This window comes from Lepidochelys kempii, chromosome 22 (assembly GCF_965140285.1).
Source record: "Lepidochelys kempii isolate rLepKem1 chromosome 22, rLepKem1.hap1, whole genome shotgun sequence".
NCBI lineage: Eukaryota > Metazoa > Chordata > Testudines > Cheloniidae > Lepidochelys > Lepidochelys kempii.
This window is the reverse complement of record NC_136401.1, coordinates 9,196,614-9,215,001: the sequence shown is the minus strand read 5'-3', so window position 1 is coordinate 9,215,001 and position 18,388 is coordinate 9,196,614. Positions and strand designations below refer to the sequence as shown.

The 18,388-nt window shown below is 46.1% G+C and overlaps 1 protein-coding gene across 3 annotated transcripts in view; it reads left to right on the top strand.

Moving 5' to 3' along the window:
* The window catches only part of ETS1 (ETS proto-oncogene 1, transcription factor), a 122,581-nt gene that overhangs the window by 33,479 nt on the left and 70,714 nt on the right, over positions 1-18,388 (top strand). Inside the window, exon 1 of one of the 3 annotated variants that reach the window (XM_073320615.2) lies at positions 15,784-16,287. The exons of the other annotated variants lie outside the window; for them this stretch is intronic. Within the exon in view, the coding sequence (XP_073176716.1) occupies positions 16,206-16,287 (82 nt within the window). The 5' untranslated portion in view covers positions 15,784-16,205. Of the gene's footprint in view, positions 1-15,783; positions 16,288-18,388 lie in introns of those variants that run through there. 3 annotated transcript variants of the gene reach the window in all.

The window sequence follows — 18,388 nt, the reverse complement described above, 5'->3', positions numbered from 1 at the left end:
TGGTCATGAACAAATCAGCGCTTCCTCCATGGATATGTCTACACAGGGATCAAACCCCTGTGGCTGGCCTGGGTCAGCTGTCTTGGGCTCTGGGTCTGAAGAATTGCTGCGTAGACATTCGGGTGTTGGCTGGAGTCTGACCTCTGGGACCCAGGGAAGGCCCTAGAGCTCAGACTCCAGACTGAGCCCAAACATCTACGCAGTGATTTTTAGCCTTGCAGCCCAAGCTCTGCAATCATGGGGCCGTGCCACAGGGCTTTTATCCCCATGTAGACGTACCCCATATAAAAATCCACTCAACCATCACTATTAGCAGAGGCTTCCCTTTAGCTCAAAAATAGATGTATATTACATTGACCCTCCCTTGGGTTTCAGTTAAAATGTTTTGTGCAGTTGAACCCAGAAAATAGTTGTGAGGTTTGTGAAATCTGAATTTCATCCCTACCCTTCCCATGTGACATTAGCTTCTTGGCTGTTGGGATCATAAACGCCTGCCAAATTTGGCTCTTGGAGGCATGAGCAACTCCCACTGACTTCAGTGCAAATTCTACATGAGGACAGAATCTATCCTTTAAAATATAAGGGCCAAATCCTGGCCCCACTTAAGTCACTTGCAAATCTCCCGTTGACTGCAGTGGGCCTGCATCTGACTCTAGTGCAGCATGAAAGTATTAACGGCCCAAGTGTGCTCAGGGGGAACTTTGCCATTGACTGCAACTGCAGCAGGATAAAGAACAAGAGGTCAATAAAGCTCTTCATGGAACTATACATGCAGACACAACAGACCACGCATAACCAACAATGTATCCTCCTAGAAAACATCTCAGGTAATGACAATGGATGGGTATTAGAATATTTGCATGGAAAAGAAAGACTGGGCAATATATGTCTCTCAGCTAGCGATGGGCAAGCTGGTTTTGGTAAATAAGAACTAACCCAAACCTTCCCCCCGAGGTCATATATAACTATTTTTTGCCAAACAAAAGTGGTGAGAGAACTCCTTCTCTTCCTTCTTCTTCTTCTTCATTGTCATGGTGGTCTCTGCATCACCACAATTCAAACAGGATCTAAGGCATTCATGGTGGTGGGCAAGGTGCAAGGATCTAAGTAGAAGAGAATAGGGAAAAAAAGTGAGGATATGCCTTGAGGGAGGCTGTTCAGTTGGGATTTCTGACCTGGCCAGTGCCAGAAATCTTACAAAAGGATCTCTCATTGTGAGATTTCAACCTGGTTTTGCAGGCCAATGGGGTCGGAATAATTGTAGCTGCTAGAGATGGAAAAGGTCAACCCATGCCAGTTGCAATGCAGTGTGGTGGTGTTAACGTGAATGACAACACAGGACGAAAGGAGAGTCTGGCCCTAGATGTTTCCTACTTTATGCTAACTAGATAAAAAGTAAGAAGGAAAAATTTGAATATGTCAGGAGAAATTTTGGATCAGCCTACCATGGAATTGGTGATAGTTTCACCACTTGGGACTTTTAATCCAGACTGGATGAGGCAATTTTTTCCCCCTTCTTCCCTTGCCCTGTACTGTATGTTGCCATTTATATTACGAATAACACCTAGCTCTACTCCAGTGCTTTCAGCTCTGATTAGCATTTTGCAAAGGAGGTTGGTATCATTAGCCATGTTTTACAGAAGGGGAAAGTGAGACACGGGGCACTGACTTGTCCAAGGTTACGCATCAGGTCAGTGGGCCTCCCAGCGAGTGGAAAAGGCTACTAAAACCAAATGGTTACAGTTTACACCCTCTCTGCACTGGTTTAAATGACTAAACAAGGTGTAATGCAACAGGGAATGCAACCCCCAGGCTCTTATCAGAGTGAGGCCCGAGGCTGCCAATTTCAGTAAGGCTGCTCAGAAGTTGTCGGTCAAAACTGTTTTTTGATGGAAAACTTGGGGCTTCGACTCCAACAAATTTGTTCACAGAGTGTCTGCTTTCTAAGGAAAATTCCAGTGTTTTGTCAGTAAACTGAATGTCCAAACCCAAACATTTTTCAGCTGAAAACCAAATGTTTTGGTTTTGATATTTCCATAAAAAGTGGGAGTTTTCCACGGAAAATGCCAACAAAAATAAAAAAGAATGAATTTTTTCTCAATTTTTTGCAGAAACAAACCCCTGTTTTCCCACCAGCTCTAAAATTCCAGGAACAGATCCGAATTGCTCCATAGTTCAGGACTGTCTGAATCCAGGATTCTGAACTAGTGATTATCTAAACTAAGCCTGCAGAGGGGGAACTCTGCACCAGATTAAAGAGAGTGACCCATGCATGGAAAGAATTGACCTCCTATCTCAGATCAGACAGCGTTTGAAAGGATCTTTCTTTCATGCAATTTGTGTGTCAGCCTGTATCTCTCCACAACAGTATTCGTGGATCACATTCATTCCATATTTTCTAGCCTGGGAAACCTACTCCAGTGGTTCTCAACCTTTACAGACGACTGTACTCCTTTCAGGAGTCTGGTTTGTCTTGCGTACCCCCAAGTTTCACCTCACTTAAAAACTACTTGATTTAGTTGAGGATTGGTCCTGCTTTGAGCAGGGGGTTGAACTAGATGACCTCCTGAGGTCCCTTCCAACCCTGATATTCTATGATACTTGCTTACAAAATCAGACATAAAAATACAAAAGGGTCCCAGCACCCTACTATTGAAAAATTGCTTACTTTCTCATTTTTACCATATGCTTATAAAATAAATCGATTGGAATATAAATATTGTACTTACATTTCAGTGTATAGTATACAGCAGTATAAACATAGTCTGTATGGAATTTTAGTTTGCACTGGCTTCGCTCGTGCTTTTTATGTAGCCTGTTGTAAAACTAGGCGAATATCTAGACAACTTGATGTACTCCCTAGAGGACACCTACCCCTGGTTGAGAACCACTGACTTACCCTTTTATTTGGGCTAAAACGTCCAGGTGAAAATGAATTTGCACAATGCCTTGAAAATGTCATTTCTCTTCATTTCAAGTCAGCTCATCTCCCTCCAAATTTTGTAGCCACTGAGAATAGAAGGTACCTTCTGAAATCCTCCCCGGCCCTCTCATGGTTCATTAGCCACCAGTTTATGGTGACATCAGACCATTCCAGCTGTGCTTTCTGCTCCACGCCCACCCAAAACAAGATGGTTTTATCAGGGCTTTCCCACATTTGCCAAGTGGAATTCAACATCCCACTCCCCGTCTCTGCCACTCCTCACTTCATTAGCGTTCTAGATGTTTATAAATGGAAGAGATAATATTTTTAGTTTCCAGTTTGAGTTTCCAGGGCAGCCACTTTCTAAAGCACTTAGGAAGTTTAGAGAAGAGGAGGTTATATAAACGGCTTTTCCTCCTGGGCTCTTATTAATCGAGTGGCTAGGGGAGCCGTTCCCATAGCTCTCAGGAGAAAGGGCACTGGCTGGGTGAGAGGGGGCCCTGGTTAATGTGTTGAACCTTTCTGCTCTCTCCTTCTCAATCCATTTCTTGAGATGAATTAGGGAAGAACTCAAGCTGCAAAGTTCAGACCTGGATCTATGCTTTTCAACTCACAACAATTCAGAGGTTCTTAGATCAGAGAAGCTCTGTCTACTGGTTACCATAGAGGACTGGGTATCAGAAGAAGTAGGTGCTACTCTCTAGCTCTGCTATTGGATTATTGCATGGCTTTGGGCAAGTCACTTAATCTCCTGGAATGAAATATTTGGATGAGTGAAAACCTCCCTGTAATTTGACCTAAAACGTTTGCATTGGCAGAGGGTACAGTAAGTATGATTTGAATAGCAATGTGCATTGTGGCAAGTTATTCTTTGTGCTTTTACTACAAAATCCCACATATATATGTGTGTGCACATGCACGCTCATTAGTTTTTTTTTCTGGCAAGCTGCAAAGCATCTCTAAACCTCCTCAACACTTTCCTACCCATGCTCCTGCAGCAATGGCTGTCAAGAACAGGCCAGGAGCAATAAAGGAGATGTGTGGGTTTTGAAAACAGGAGCTAACTTCATGTCCAGTTCCCACCAGAACGGAAACAAAGCTCTGTCTCCTCCCCCATCTCCTTCCTCTCACTTTCTCCCTGGGACAAGAGTTAGGATCTGGGATCTTACTGCTTCACTTGTGTGGAAAGAGGTTTGACCACACTAGCAGCTCCAGCTGTTCCAGGGCTGGAACTGGAGGTCCACAGGAAATCAGCTCATTAGTCTGCAGACCCTCCTCCTGGTCTTCCAGCCATACACTATCGGTGTGAAAATAATTATTTCAATGGCCAAGGATGGAAAATAATGATTTAATTGGGGCAAGGGGGATGCACTCCACTAATGCTGACTACAGACTTGGCAGAAAGCAACCGTATTTCCCCTTGGTCTGGGGAGCATGTGTGACATGGTAGGGGGAGGTGTTGGACATCTGGAGCGATTTAGCAGTGTTGTGCTCTTTTGTTTGCGTTTACACATGAGCTAAAGCCCAGCAAATTCCCCCAAAGAAGCAGAAGGTGATGGATGGAGAAAGTGAAACTAGCCCCTTATTCTCAGCAGGAACACGTTGTGTTTGACCGCTCTGCTTCTGCGTGACCCATTCTCATGATTCTGAATTGAAGCTGAGTCAAGATAGCTTACTAGACTTGCTGAGCCGATGGGCTCGGCTGTTCTGGCAGCTCCTGTGTGCCTACCATGTGGAGAAAGATCATCTGAACTTTCCTGATAGGCCAAAAATATTTCAAGATGGATTTGGGGTGAAGGTTCAGGTCAGTTCTTATTTTATCCAGACCAGGTTGGCCTTTATTTGAGAGACATATTTTGCCCTCTTGCCCTTGATGCCAAAACACTAATGAGTCTTTATCTATATTATGTTGTACTCAAGTTATGGATCCAATCCTTTTGCGGTCACAGTCAATGGCAAACTCATTGTGAGAAGGATCAGGTTTCTATCTACTCATGCTACTATAATTTTGGGGCTACTCTATTCCTAGGAAGAACGTAGAATGTTTGCAAGATATACATAGATATTAAACACATCCTCTTTTTGGAGAACTATATCCTACATTTATAGGAGGGGGATTTATGCAATATAAACCCATGTAGAGGAATAAATATAGTTTTGGGAATCAGGAAGTCCTGAGTTCTAATAGTTCTAATCCCAGTTCTGCCACAGATTTACTTTGGCCAAATCATTTAACCTCTCTGCTTCAGTTTGCTTGCCTGTCAAAAGGGGATAGTAATATTAACCCACTTGAGAAGGGCGTGTGAAGATTAATCAATAAATGTTCAGTACTTTGAAAGATTTTGGATAGGTTCTTCAGTCTAGAGAACAAAGTGGCTGGAAACTAGAGCTAGTTAAATTCAGATCTGAAATAAGGCACAGGGTATTTTTTAAGTGATGGTAATTAACCATTGGATAAACTTACCAAGGGATGTGATGGAGAATCCACCACATGGCCTCTTTGTCATAACTGGGTATCTTCTGAAAGAGACCCTCTAGGCTTGACCAGCAACTGGATGTAGGAACTGCTGGGTGAAATTCCCTGGCCTGTGCTATGCAGGAGGTCAGACTAGATAATCACAATGATCTATGACTGTATGAATACAAAGGGTCTGATTTGCAGAAGCGCTGAGTGTCTCCAACTCCAGTTGGAGCCAGTGGGAGCTGCAGGCATGCATGTCGTTGTTAGCTAGCCATGATGGGGGCTGAGGGTGGGCAGACAGATAGGGAAGTGAAATGATCTTGTACTCCTAAAACCACTATGTCCTGAAAGCTCCATTCTACCGATTTTAAACATTTCAAAAACTGAAGTAACTGGTGGTGACAGTGATAACAGATAAATAAGGGTGAGGATCTTTCCACTGGGGGTGGAGGGCCCTGCAGACCAGCTGTCTCCTTCCCATTTGTACCGACATGGCTTCTGGGCTGAGGGAAGCTAATCAGGAGACCCTCATGGGGAGAGAGGCGTGTTATTTAATTAGCCTTACAATGGACTGACTTGGAGACACGTGGTGGCTCTAAGAGAGGGAGATAGATGTCCTTTTAGCTGGGCTAATTGTTAGGAAATAGCGGGGTCTTTGTTCAGGCCTAGCATGCGGCCTGTGATCTCTCAGAGCCCAGGGGCTGCCCCGCTTATAATTTTAGACAGATCTATTCAGGCTTGCTCTGTAGCGCAAGGCAGAACAAGAGCAGCATTGTTGTGCAGCCAGGATTGCCATCCAAAACACCCACCCTGAAAAATGCAAACACGTGTAGAGCGGAGTATTTTCTCGGCCATTTATTCTCTATAAGGCAGGGCTGCCAAGCGGAGACAATTGGGAGGGGCGAGATTTCCAATGCGGAGAGTGCTGAGCAAGACTTTTTGAAATGAAATGCACACAGACAAAATCCTTTACTGTGAGAGTGAGGAACTCATTAGAAACAGCTCCTAAATAAGCATCTCCTTTCTGAAGGGGCAGATCTGGCAGAGGACAGATTAGGACTTTACTGGGACTGGGCCCACTCAAAACGCCAGCAGCAAACTAGTTAAGGGCCTGATCCTGCAGCTCCGTAGGTAGGCAGCTGGTGTGCCAGGAACACAGCTTGTTACACTAATCATAATCCTTAGCTTGAGCTTCCTCCATCTGCGTGTTGTGTCTCCTCAAATGTTTGATTGACATCTCTCTGGGGCAGGGACTGTCTTTCCATACTATGTGTGTACAGCACCTGGCACAGTGGGACCCGGTTACCTGATTGGAGCCTCCTGCTGCTACTCCAATAGGAAAGATGACTAACCATAATTCTCCCTCTACTGAGTCTTTCCATCAAAGCCAGTGCAAAGGTTCTCTCTCAATCTAAGTAATTACACAGCTCCCACCACTTCAGGAGCCAAGCACTTCCCAGGTACTTATGGATTGATCTTTACAACACCCCTGCAAAGCAGGAAAGTATTATTATTATTATTATTTATTATTCTAGTAAAGATTAGGAACTGGGACACATGGAATGATCTGCACAAGGTCACAGAAGATGTATCTGACACCACTAGGAATTGATCTTGCAACAGTTGAGTGGGGCTGGGCTGGGAAACTGTTTTCCCATCCTCTGAGAATGAGGGTTTTGAAAAATGTTCTTGTCTGGAAGCGGGATGAAAAGTCAAACTCAAAATTTTCAGGGACCAGCAAACCGGAAAAAAAAAATCAGTTCAGGTCAATTGAAATGTTTCATTCTGATTGCCGCCTTCTTTCTTTGTAACTTTTCTTAGTGTTACTTGTTAAATTTCAAAATGAAAAGTTATTTTGAAACAACCCCACCCCTGAAACGTTTTGTTTCAAAAATGTGGATACTTTTTTTCAATTTTTTTCCAAATTGGGAAAGTCATTGAAACTGACCCATTCCCGTGACCTGAAAAACAGCTCTGTGGACCCCAAAACTTGCCAACCAAAGTTGTCCAATATAAGATATTCCCTCACCGGCCTTGTCTCTCCCATTCCCTTGAACTGTTTTGGTTTCCGTGAATCAGCATTTTTCAATTAAAATACCCTTTGTCAGAAAATTCCTCAGTTGCTCTGCTCCTGAGCCCCTGACTGGTGTCTTCCCCGCATGGCCATCCTTAGGGTGTTGAGGGATGTGCTCTAGAATTTCATTTCCTGAACCACTCATGTTCATTTTGCTCATATGTCTGAAGCATTCAACACATGCACAATTATATCTGTTTGATGGCTGCAATTTCTTAGGCTGAGTATTGTACTAGGCTGAGCTTTGGGCTTGGACTGTCTGACTGCCAATGCCCTCATGGAAACAAATTGCGGTTCTCCCGTTATCTCTCTTGGAGTGAAGTTGTTCAATAACCATGGCGAAGCCGAGAAATATGTATTCCAAATAGCTGTTTGCTGTGTGGAACATTTTTCCCTGGTTTGTCAGAGTAGTAGTAGCATGTGATTCCACTGCACATTTGGGAACAAAAATCCCAATTTCCCAGTGGGAGCGGATAACAGAGCAGATTAAATCCACAATCTGGGGTGAAGGGAGAGGCTGGGCAATGTATAGAGATGAACCCAGAATAAGAATCAGAATTTCCCTGAAGTCCAAGTGGGGTCAAACCTGGTGTTTCAGTCTAGACTCGTTTCTAGCAATACAGCATGAACATGTTCACTATTTGTTCACTGCCCGAGACCTATGGAATGCCAAAATCAAAGTTGCAAGCACAAATAAGTTCTCTGGGTCTCAGCCTGGCCCCTGTTTGTTCATATTACAAAGCTACTGAGCTTGTTGACCTACTTCACAAACGTTTGATGCTCTTGGCTCCAAAGAAGCCCAGGGCTGGACTAGCAGGGATGCTGCATATTGGACTGAGTAGACCTGAGTGTTAGTCTGTATTCACAAAAAGAAAAGGAGGACTTGTGGCACCTTAGAGACTAACCAATTTATTTGAGCATAAGCTTTCGTGAGCTACAGCTCACTTCATCGGATGCATAAAAGTGGAAAATGCAGTGAGGAGGTTTTTATACACACAGGGTGGTTATAAAGATTTCCACCTGCATAGCTCTCCAAGCAGGATAATGAATGAGTGCCAATGTGCCCCACTAATGAACTTCAGCAGAGGAGGGTTACCTTGCCAGGACACCGACTGGCTACTCAAGGTGAAACCAAAGCCAAGAGTCACCTTCCAAAGATTCCGTTTCAGTCCACTCCAGGGGACCAAAGTTGTTGCCCCCTAATGGCTGTGTGAAGATCTGTGTGAACTGAAGTGGTGGCCGGTGCATAGCTGGAGGCGTTTCACAGCCCATACCAGGACGGCACCTTTGTGAGGCATCTCGGCTGAGAAGCTAGTGAGTGGATGAATAGTGGAGGCTGTTTGTCAGAGACAGTTCCCCCAGATGGGTGACTGGGCAACAAAATGGCCGATTAAATTCAATGTTGATAAATGCAAAGTAATGCATATGGGAAAACGTAATCCCAACTATGTATATAAAATGATGAGGTCTAAATTAGCTGTTGCCACTCAAGAAAAAAGAAAAGGAGTACTTGTGGCACCTTAGAGACTAACCAATTTATTTGAGCATAAGCTTTCGTGAGCTACAGCTCACTTCATCGGATGCATACTGTGGAAAGTGTAGAAGATCTTTTTATATACACACAAAGCATGAAAAAATACCTCCTCCCACCCCACTCTCCTGCTGGTAATAGCTTATCTAAAGTGATCACTCTCCTTACAATGTGTATGATAATCAAGTTGGGCCATTTCCAGCACAAATCCAGGTTTTCTCACACCCCCCCCCCACCCCGATCTTGGAGTCATTGTGGATAGGTCTCTGAAAACATCCACTCAATGTGCAGCGGCAGTTAAAAAAGCAAACAGAATGTTGGGAATTATCAAGAAAGGGATAGATAATAAGACAGAAAATTTATCATATTTATCATATATAAATCCATGGTATGCCCACATCTTTAATATTGCGCTCAGATGTGGTCACCTCATCTCAAAAAAGATATATTGGAATTCAGAAAAGGGCAACAGAAGTGATTAGGGGTATGGAACGGCTGCCATATGAGGAGAGATTAATAAGATTGGGACTTTTCAGCTTGGAAGAGAGACACTAAGGGGGGATATGATAGAGGGCTATAAAATCATGACTGGTGTGGAGAAAGTAAATAAGGAAGTGTTATTTACTCCTTCTCATAACACAAGAACTAGGGGTCACCAAATGAAATCAATAGGCAGCAGGTTTAAAACAAACAAAAGGAAGTATTTCTCCACACAACACACAGTCAGTCTGTGGAATTCCTTGCCAGAGGATGTTGTGAAGGCCAAGACTATAACAAAGTTTAAAAAAGAACTAGATAAATTCATGGAGGATAGATCCATCAATGGCTGTTAGCCAGGATGGGCAGGGAAGGTGTCCCTAGTCTCTGTTTCCCATAAGCTGGGAATGGGCGACAGGGGATGGATCACTTGATGCTGCCCTGCTCTGTTCATTCCCTCTGGGGCACCTGGCATTGGCTACTGTCGGAAGACAGGATACTGGGCTAGATGGACCTTTGCTCTGACCCAGTATGGCCATTCTTATGCTCTTAGATCTGCACTGAGGGGCAATTAGGGAAAGCTTGGGTGATAACTATCATCCAGATCTTGGTTCATTGGGGACCTCCGGAGCTCAAGTATATGAGTCTTTCCAGGCTTTTAAGATAAGATGCAAGTTGCTTACATCCTCTGCGAGTCACGGACCTGTAACACACAGCAATAGTAGGTCCTGGGAGTCATGGGCCAGAGCAGTTTGAGTGCTGGAGAAGTCCCCATTTATGTGCCATGTTAGCTGATATTGGGGACTAAACTAGGGACCTCAAAACATAAGTCTCTACAGTTCAAGCTGTGGGCCCTGTCACAGACTGTGGTTCCCTGGGGATCAGGAGGAACACACAGCACATGCTGACTAATGGGTTAGACTTACCCTGCTGCTTCCTGTCTGTAAAGAAAAGACTTGGGTCACCAGGCTGCCAATCCAGCCCCATTTACCAGCATAGACCAACCATCTCTAATGCTTCCCAGCTATTACGGTGCGTGAAAGAATTTCTCATATCATTTTAAATTCCAGGAAAGGTATCTCCCTGAGGAACATGCCCAGCAGCCACTTACTTTTCCCTCTCATCGCCTTTCACCAGCTCCACACCCAGCAGCCTCCTCCCTTGCTTTTTTCCTTTCTTGGGGAGGTGACCGCTGTGCTTTCCCTCAGTGACCCTCTTGCAATAAATCCTTTCACGTCTCAGTTTCCCCTTGGAATCACGTGCCATTTGTTCCCTTTGCTCCTGATTTTTGTCTGATGCCTCTGGATATCGTTTACTTGACAGGTCATCAAACCGAGGCCCTGACCACTTGCAGCCATTAAGAAAATCTCATTGCAATTTTGGGCCGAGCTTCAATTTGGCTAATTATGTTCTGCTATAAATATCCCCCCGTGGTTTTAATTGGCTAGGGTATTCTTAATTTCCTGTCCTTAACTGCTGCATGGTGGTGTTGTGTGCTGTTAAAACAGCTGCTGCGTTTCACCCCAGACTTGACTGCATCTCAGTGGTTGAGGGGAGGGAGTGGAAGTGATTCCTTTATGCAGTCAGTAGGACATCAGTTTGAGAATGTCCTCTCTCCTCGGCAATAAGAGAGGGAAATTTTGGAGGAGGGGAGATGAGTGGGACATTACAGCTGCATAAAATCTGGAAGTTCTCAGAATGGCTATTTTCAGACTGCAGTTTGGCTCTGCCAAATTGAAAGGGCCAGAACCAGAAAGACATGCTGGGAAGAGCAGTATTGTTAACCCCAAGTCACGAATGAGGCCCCAATCTGTGACACCTTTCACTAACACTAAATTCCTTTACTGTTGTTATTATGTAAAACAAACAAAACGAAACAAAGGCCTCACTGGGAACAAGGGGACTTTATTGTCTGCCCTTTCTTTGTTCCAAAGGACTGAGAAGCAACTGGGTTCCACTGTAGAAGGAGGGCAAATGGTTATCTCTGAACAACAGCAGAATCTTTTAAACTTATCAGTGAGAAGAGGGCCGTTCTCAACATCTCAGCTGCGAGATCATGTCCTCCTCTGTAGGAGAGAAGCTTAATGGTGATGAACATTCAGTAATGAGAGAGCATGGAAAGAAAGGGGGAATCTTGAATGTTCAAGAGGAAAGATTTTTCTAATGTTTGCAAACAGGAATTGCTCTGGCAAGCGCTGAGGCTAACTTGAATGCAAATGGGAGGACTTGAATGCAAATGGTCACATCCCAGCTGAAGAAACTACTCAGTGGACTTTTTCCATGCCTTCCCAAACACACACAGCCCTTGAGTGTCTCAGCTGGAGTTCAGAGTCAGGGCTTTCATGTCTCAAGCTCTGAAATGAGTCCAAATTAAGGCAGCAATGAGGCTGTTGTTGCTGGTCTGAAAGAGAGAGGCTGGACTACTAGGAATTCTCTAGCTGCAGCCTCCCAGATGTTCCCTTCTCTCCTGATCTTGTGGGTTCTCCTACCAATACCGTCTCCAGCCTCTGGTTTTCCAGAATTTGTGGTTGGATTTTAGTGCCTCCTTTTTCATCCCTGGAGCAGTGAAGTGAAACAGAAGGTTGGAGGAGCAAGAAGCTACTACAATCATGTTGGGACCTCATCTCGTTTGTTTGGCTGGGCCAGAACGTAGTGGGGAGTCCAAGAATCTGTGCGTATACCGACATATACTTCCTAAGAAAAACCTCTTTATTGCATTTGACCAGAAGGGAAGATGCTCGCTTCAGGTGCTCGGGATCCCAGCCAGTCCATGGAATTTTATCACTTGAAGTAGGATTATTGCCCCATGGGACTAGGGCTTGACTACGGGAGATGAGGGCTTTGGCCCCTCTGGCAGAGTTTTTTAATTCTCCTGCCTGTCATTACAGCACTCTGCATATCCCACTGGCTGACCCTTCCACGCTCCCTCCTAGGTACGTTCTCATGGATGATGTTGACAGCCCATCCCCATCAGCCAACCACTGGGGCAAGACTCTGAGCATGTCTCATCTTGTAGCATGTGTCATCTTGTTTCATTCTGAGGATTGTGGTTTGCTGCAGGAGGCTGGGGCTCAATGTGAAGAGCCTGGATTATCGAACGCCTCTGAATGGTTGGGTCATTTTAATACTGTGGGGACCACAGGTGCATTTTGATGGCTTCATCATTACAGCCAAAAATCTGCAGCCAGCTATGTAATCGGTCTTCCCCTCCCACAGCGTGCCATTCCCCATAGCAAATTACAGCATGCATGTATATATGCTCACACATGCATAGTCCTTGAGGTTACAGCATTCCTGGGAAACATAGGAAGGGAAAGATTATCGGCCTGTGTAAATTGCATCATGTTTCCCTTCCCAAGTCTGCGCTGGAACAAGTCCGACAGAAGGGCAGCTGTTTCTTTTGCATCAGCTTTTGATTTTGAACTGGAAAGGTTCTGCTCTAACCTCGTCCTTTCTTTGTTACTCATCTCCACTTTTGTCTCTCTCCCTGTTTCCCAGTCATACCAGGAGAAGAGCAAAAATAAAATAAAAATCTGTGAAGAGAGCAAAAGGGAAATACAAGCCCTCAGCACAGCATCTCATTAACAGAGGAACAGGGTGAAATAAGAACCGTGTACTGCTATTGATCATGCTTTTTCAGATTCAGATTTCCAGTTTTATTGCTGCATTAGATACCGAAGAAGAATGCTTATCACTTATGCACAGCTTTTCATGGGCAGGTCTCAAAGCACTTTTGAAAAGTGGGTAGGAATTAGTATCCCTGTGGGGAAACTGAGGCAGTGACTGACCTTTTCTGAGCTCATGCAGTGGATCAGTGGCTGAGCTGGGAATAGAATCCAGGAGCCTGGTTCTCATTTTGCTAGAGTTCCACGGCTAGAGTAGGGTAAAGGGGATTTAGGTGCCTAAAGACGGGCGCTTGGTAAGATTTTTTTGAAAAGCACTGAAGTGGATTACGTGCCTAACGCTGGATCTGCAAAGGGACTTGGGCATGGCGATGCTAAGCCATAGTTCGGGTGTGGTCGGTGTGCCGTGGTATCGGCCCCCTCGGCATGCCTAGTATGAGAATCCTGCCAAGGCTTCGGTGTGAAGTAGGATGCCAAATAGCTCAGTAGTGTCCGAACACAGGCAGTTTTGCCCGTGCCCACAGGCAGAAGCTTGGGTGCCTACAGGACTTTACCAGCAGACGCTTCAGAGCAATGGGAATTTAGGCACCTATGGGTTTGGGCCACAGCTGAGTGGAGGTTTTGAGTGGTGCCTAAATCTTTTTGTGGTTCTACCCTTTAAGTTTAATTGAATGTCAGTGGGAGTCAGGAGCCTAACTTGTTTCAGCACTCTGTGCCTGTCTGCTTCTTTAGGCACCTAAATAGATGGAAGATTTGGGGATTAGTGAGAATCAAGCCCCATGGCTCCTGACTCCTTGTTATTCAACCCCACTGCCTCCTAAGCCACATGGCTCTTTCCTCTAGAAATGTGCTCTAGGTCAATGGTAAAACTACCACTAGGGACAACTAGAAATAGCCCTGAGCGACAACGTTTGTATCTGCATCTAGACATAGGTAAGCTTTGGCGATGAGGCGAGTCTATTCAGATTCTTATACCTGTTAGGAATCGGGATTTTGGTTCATCCCTTCCTAGATAATAGAGCTAGCCATGCAATTTGGATCCAAACTGCCTCCTGTTTCTGTGGTGTTCAGATCTGGAATGGAGAATTCAGCCCATCTCTGAGTAAAAGGATCCAGTCTCTCTCAGCATATAACAGAGACTGTTAGCTTTTGAGAGTGAGAACCACAACGGCAGGTTGCTAAGGACATTTGTTTTGGTCTTTTTTACACTTATACCGGTAAATTGACATCTCTGAGTCATAAGCTCCTTTCTTGCTCTGCCGTTTGTGGTCTGAAGTTTTTGCTACCTATAAAACATACTGTATTTTATGTGAAAACCAAGATTCTTCTCTTCAGTTAAGTTCACGACACAGTGGTATGATATTGATCTCACATCTTTATAGCACCTTTCAAGCCCCTTTACAAACCAGTTGTGCAAACTAGAGCTGTACTAAATAACTTCCAACCATTCCAGGCATTCATGCCCACACATGCGTGTGTGCACATGCACTTTCTCTCTCTCTTCCTGCCTTTCTCTCCCCTCCCCATGCACACACAAACAAACCCCAGAATGCACATACATTTCCCCCTCCCCCGCACACACACAATCCCATCAGCATGCATGCACTTCCTTGAGCATACATGCCACACAGATACCCAATGAATGCAGCCACTTCTGGTGTGGCATGCATCAGGCTGCATAACTGTGCACAGCAACTCTTGACAGTTCAGGTGAGGGAGTGAACAGTACCAGGAGGAAAGCAGATGTCTTGGATTCGACAAGAATTCGACATCTTGGATAATCAAGTGTCTCCATGGGGTAGCTTGCCATGACAAGTTGTGTTTTCTCATTGAGTCCTAGTCGAAGATTCCTAGTGCTGGTTTTTTAATGAATACATGTCTTTTTGTTCAGTTTTTAGCTGTGAACAGATGCTCTAGGTGACAGAAAGCTCTATGAAGGCATGTAGCTATGCAGTTATCTCCTAGCTGGGCCTGAGCCATAGCCCACTGAAGTCAATGGAGAGTCTCTTCATTGACTTCAATGGGCTTTGGCTCAAACAGCGCTGTGTATAGCTGAGTCCAAACTGTGGTATCATCCTGCCGTAGTCTTATTTGCTTATTTTTATCCATCCCGCCTAGAAAAGTCCTATAGGATTTCATGGAGCATGATAGGGATAGGATGGCTTAATTGCTCTACAGAATGGCGCTCGTTCTCTATTCAATTCTTTCTAGGTTTTCAGAGTAAATTCTGTAGCATTTTAGTGGGGAGCAGCCCAATTAAATTCGATAGGACATTTTCCTGGGACCTTCCCCTCCAACCCCACCCATGAGAAGGCGCCTGGAACTTTCTCTCCAGCCAGCTCCTAGATGGGACTTGTTTTCCCTCCAGCAATAGGTGGATAGGGCATGGGACCTTCTCCCCACTCACCTTAATGGGACAGGCATGGGGACTTTCCCTCTCCACACACCCTATCTATGGGGCATGGGACTTTACTGGAATATGGGGTCTTCCCCCCCCAGCCGGACCCTCTAGTTGGGCAGGGAACTCCCCTTTCCTCCATCGGCCGGGTGGGGCAGGGTCCCTCTCCATTGTGGAGGGGCTGGTGCGCCCTGCCCTCTGCAAGGCGCCCGGAACCGTGCGCGCCTCTCTGGGCTTTGGAGGCCGGCTGGGCGGAGGAAGCCGGGTCCCTCCCCCGGCCGCTGTCACCGAAGCTGAGCCCGGCCCATCTCCCTCCCCTTCCCTGCAGCCCGGAGCTCCTCACCCCAACCGCTTCCCGCTGGGCTAGGGGTGAGGGGCGGGGAGGGGGGGGGCGACTCAGCTGCGGCGGCTGTGAGAAGATCCGCCCTAGAAGAATAAGAGCGAGGGAGTGCGGAAGGCAGCGAAAGGAGAGATACCGACCCCGTCGGGCCGAGGAGGAGGAGAAGGGCCAGGCTGAGCGTGGGACCGGGGAAGGAGGGAGGGGAGGAGAGACGCTCCCCCTTCTTCTCCAAGCGCCCAACTTTGCGCCAGGCAGGCAGGGGCGCACAGCACCCTTCCCAGTAGGGGGGCCCGGGAATCCAGGCACCAACCTCTCCTCCCCCTACCCCCTGGACAGTGACTATTTCCAAATAAATCCGAGGGAAGCCGGGAGCGAACCATGAAGGCGGCGGTGGACTTGAAACCCACCCTGACCATCATCAAAACTGAGAAGGTGGATGTGGATTTCTTCCCTTCCCCGGGTAAGCTTGCCGGCGGCTGCCTCCCACCCCCACCGGAGCTAGGAGCGGGGGTGTCTGTGGCGAGGGAGGGGGGTAAGTTTCACGGCTGGATCCTTGCTCTTGGAGGCGGGGTGGGGTGGGGTGGGGTGGGGTGGGTTAATATATTGTATCTGGTCTGTGCGCTCTGATCCTGGCTCTGGTTAGTACTTTTCAGGGCTGCAGCCTTAGGTCTGTGATCTTGGCTTTTTTTTTTTTTTTTGGGGGGGGGGACGACACGGGGTTAATTTCACTGCTGGAGCCTTTGGTCGCTGATTCGGGATCTCTGGTGCTTGGGATTCCTTTCACTGCTGGATCTGTGCCGGGAGATGCCTCGCCTGCACTGTGGGACCACTGGGCCTGGGAAGGCGATCCCAGGGGCATGTTGTCGCGGCAGTCGGTCTCTAGCTGAAGTTCATTGGGAGGGTTGGCTGCGGCTCTGTTGCATTGCGGCCCCTTAGGATCTGTTTGACCAGGTTCTAAGATTCTTGTCCCCTGGGATTCATGAGAATCTTTCCCCTCGGTGCAGTTTATTTTTGCAGCTGTTCTTTTAGGAGGTGGGAGATGGGGGTAAAATATTTGCCTTGCGAGTTTTGCAAAATGTGTGGGCTGAAATTGTAACCACCCCTCCACTTCCCCCCTCCCCCCCAACTTTTATTGTAACGGGATTTGCTGCAGGCGACCTCTTCCCTTTCCCCTCCCTCCCTCGTAACTCCCTGTATACAAGAATCCAGAAACGCATTTAGGGAAGATGGGGATAAAGCAACATGCTCTGATCTCGGATCAGTTGTAAGACTGTTTTATTGCCGACACGAATGCTTCTCTCACGTGGTTCTCCCTTCTCTAGATGGTTTGTTCTACTTAGCGAGGGACAACTGACTAAGGAGAGATTTGGAGAAGGGGAAGAAGCTTTGATGACTTTTACACAGAGAAACCACCTCTCTCCCTCATTCAAATATTCGAGCGGTTGTATTACTGAGGCAGTTCTTAGTGCCTCACACAAGATCCTGGAAATATCTTGTGCCTACCAAACCCCGAGCCTAGCATGTGGGCCCATCAGCAGACCTGTTAAACATTTAAACCAGCGAGCATTGCTGCGGCTGTTGCTTCTCTCTCTTTCCCTGGAGAATGTGTGTGTTGGGAGGGGAGCTGATGTTATCTTGAGAGGGTGTTTCAGTAACATGTTGCTCTGTGTTTATTGTTACCCGCTATAAGCTGAGCTACTGCTTTCTGTGGTTAACACTAATAGTTCAGTCTCTGCCATAATAAGGGCTGCTGTTCTCAGTCTAACCTCATTTAACTTGCCTGTCTGTCCCCCAACGCTCAAGTAACTTCCATTTCAGCTTTTGCTGGGGGAGAGTGTAGGTCTTCAATCATGAAAGGGCCTGTGGCAAAAACTTTTCCATCTAGGTCCAAAGACTGGGGTAAGCTCAGCCCCATAGCTCCTCTCCATTGCTAGAGTAGTGGCAAGATCTCCCGTTGACTGAAATTGGCGTCTCTGGCTTTTGTAGGGTACCAGTGTAATGAATAAATAAACCAGTCGGAGAGTTCTGCATTTCTTGGTCAATTATTGAGTTTCTAGGAAATCCAGTCTGGGCTCTGTTCCTGCCAGTTGACGTGCTTTCAGACTGCATGTGGGAAATGAAGTGACAGCTGACAGCAGAAATACAAGGGGCCAGCAATGGATTAGTGGTTAGCATACCAGCTTGTAGTTTATCTCTGCATCAGATCAGCTTGTCTGGAGATAGCTACCATAAATCAATACATGTTTAGGTTGCACAACGTCACATGTAAGTGCAGGCATCCATGTATATGCAGCCTGATTATTCAAAGGCAACTTCAGTGGAAATTTGCAGATGCTCAGCACCTCTGGCAATCAGACCAGTGATGTTTATGGCCCTGTAATGTTGTGACACTGGGTACAAATCTCAAAAGCACCTAAGTCCCATTTTCAGAAGTAATTTAGGCACTTAAGGGTCTAAGTTTAATTGAAAGCTCCTAATGGCTAGAGTTTTAAAGGTATTTAAGCATCGAAAGATGCAGATAAGCACCTAGTGGAATTTTCAGAAGTGGTGACGCAGGTTTG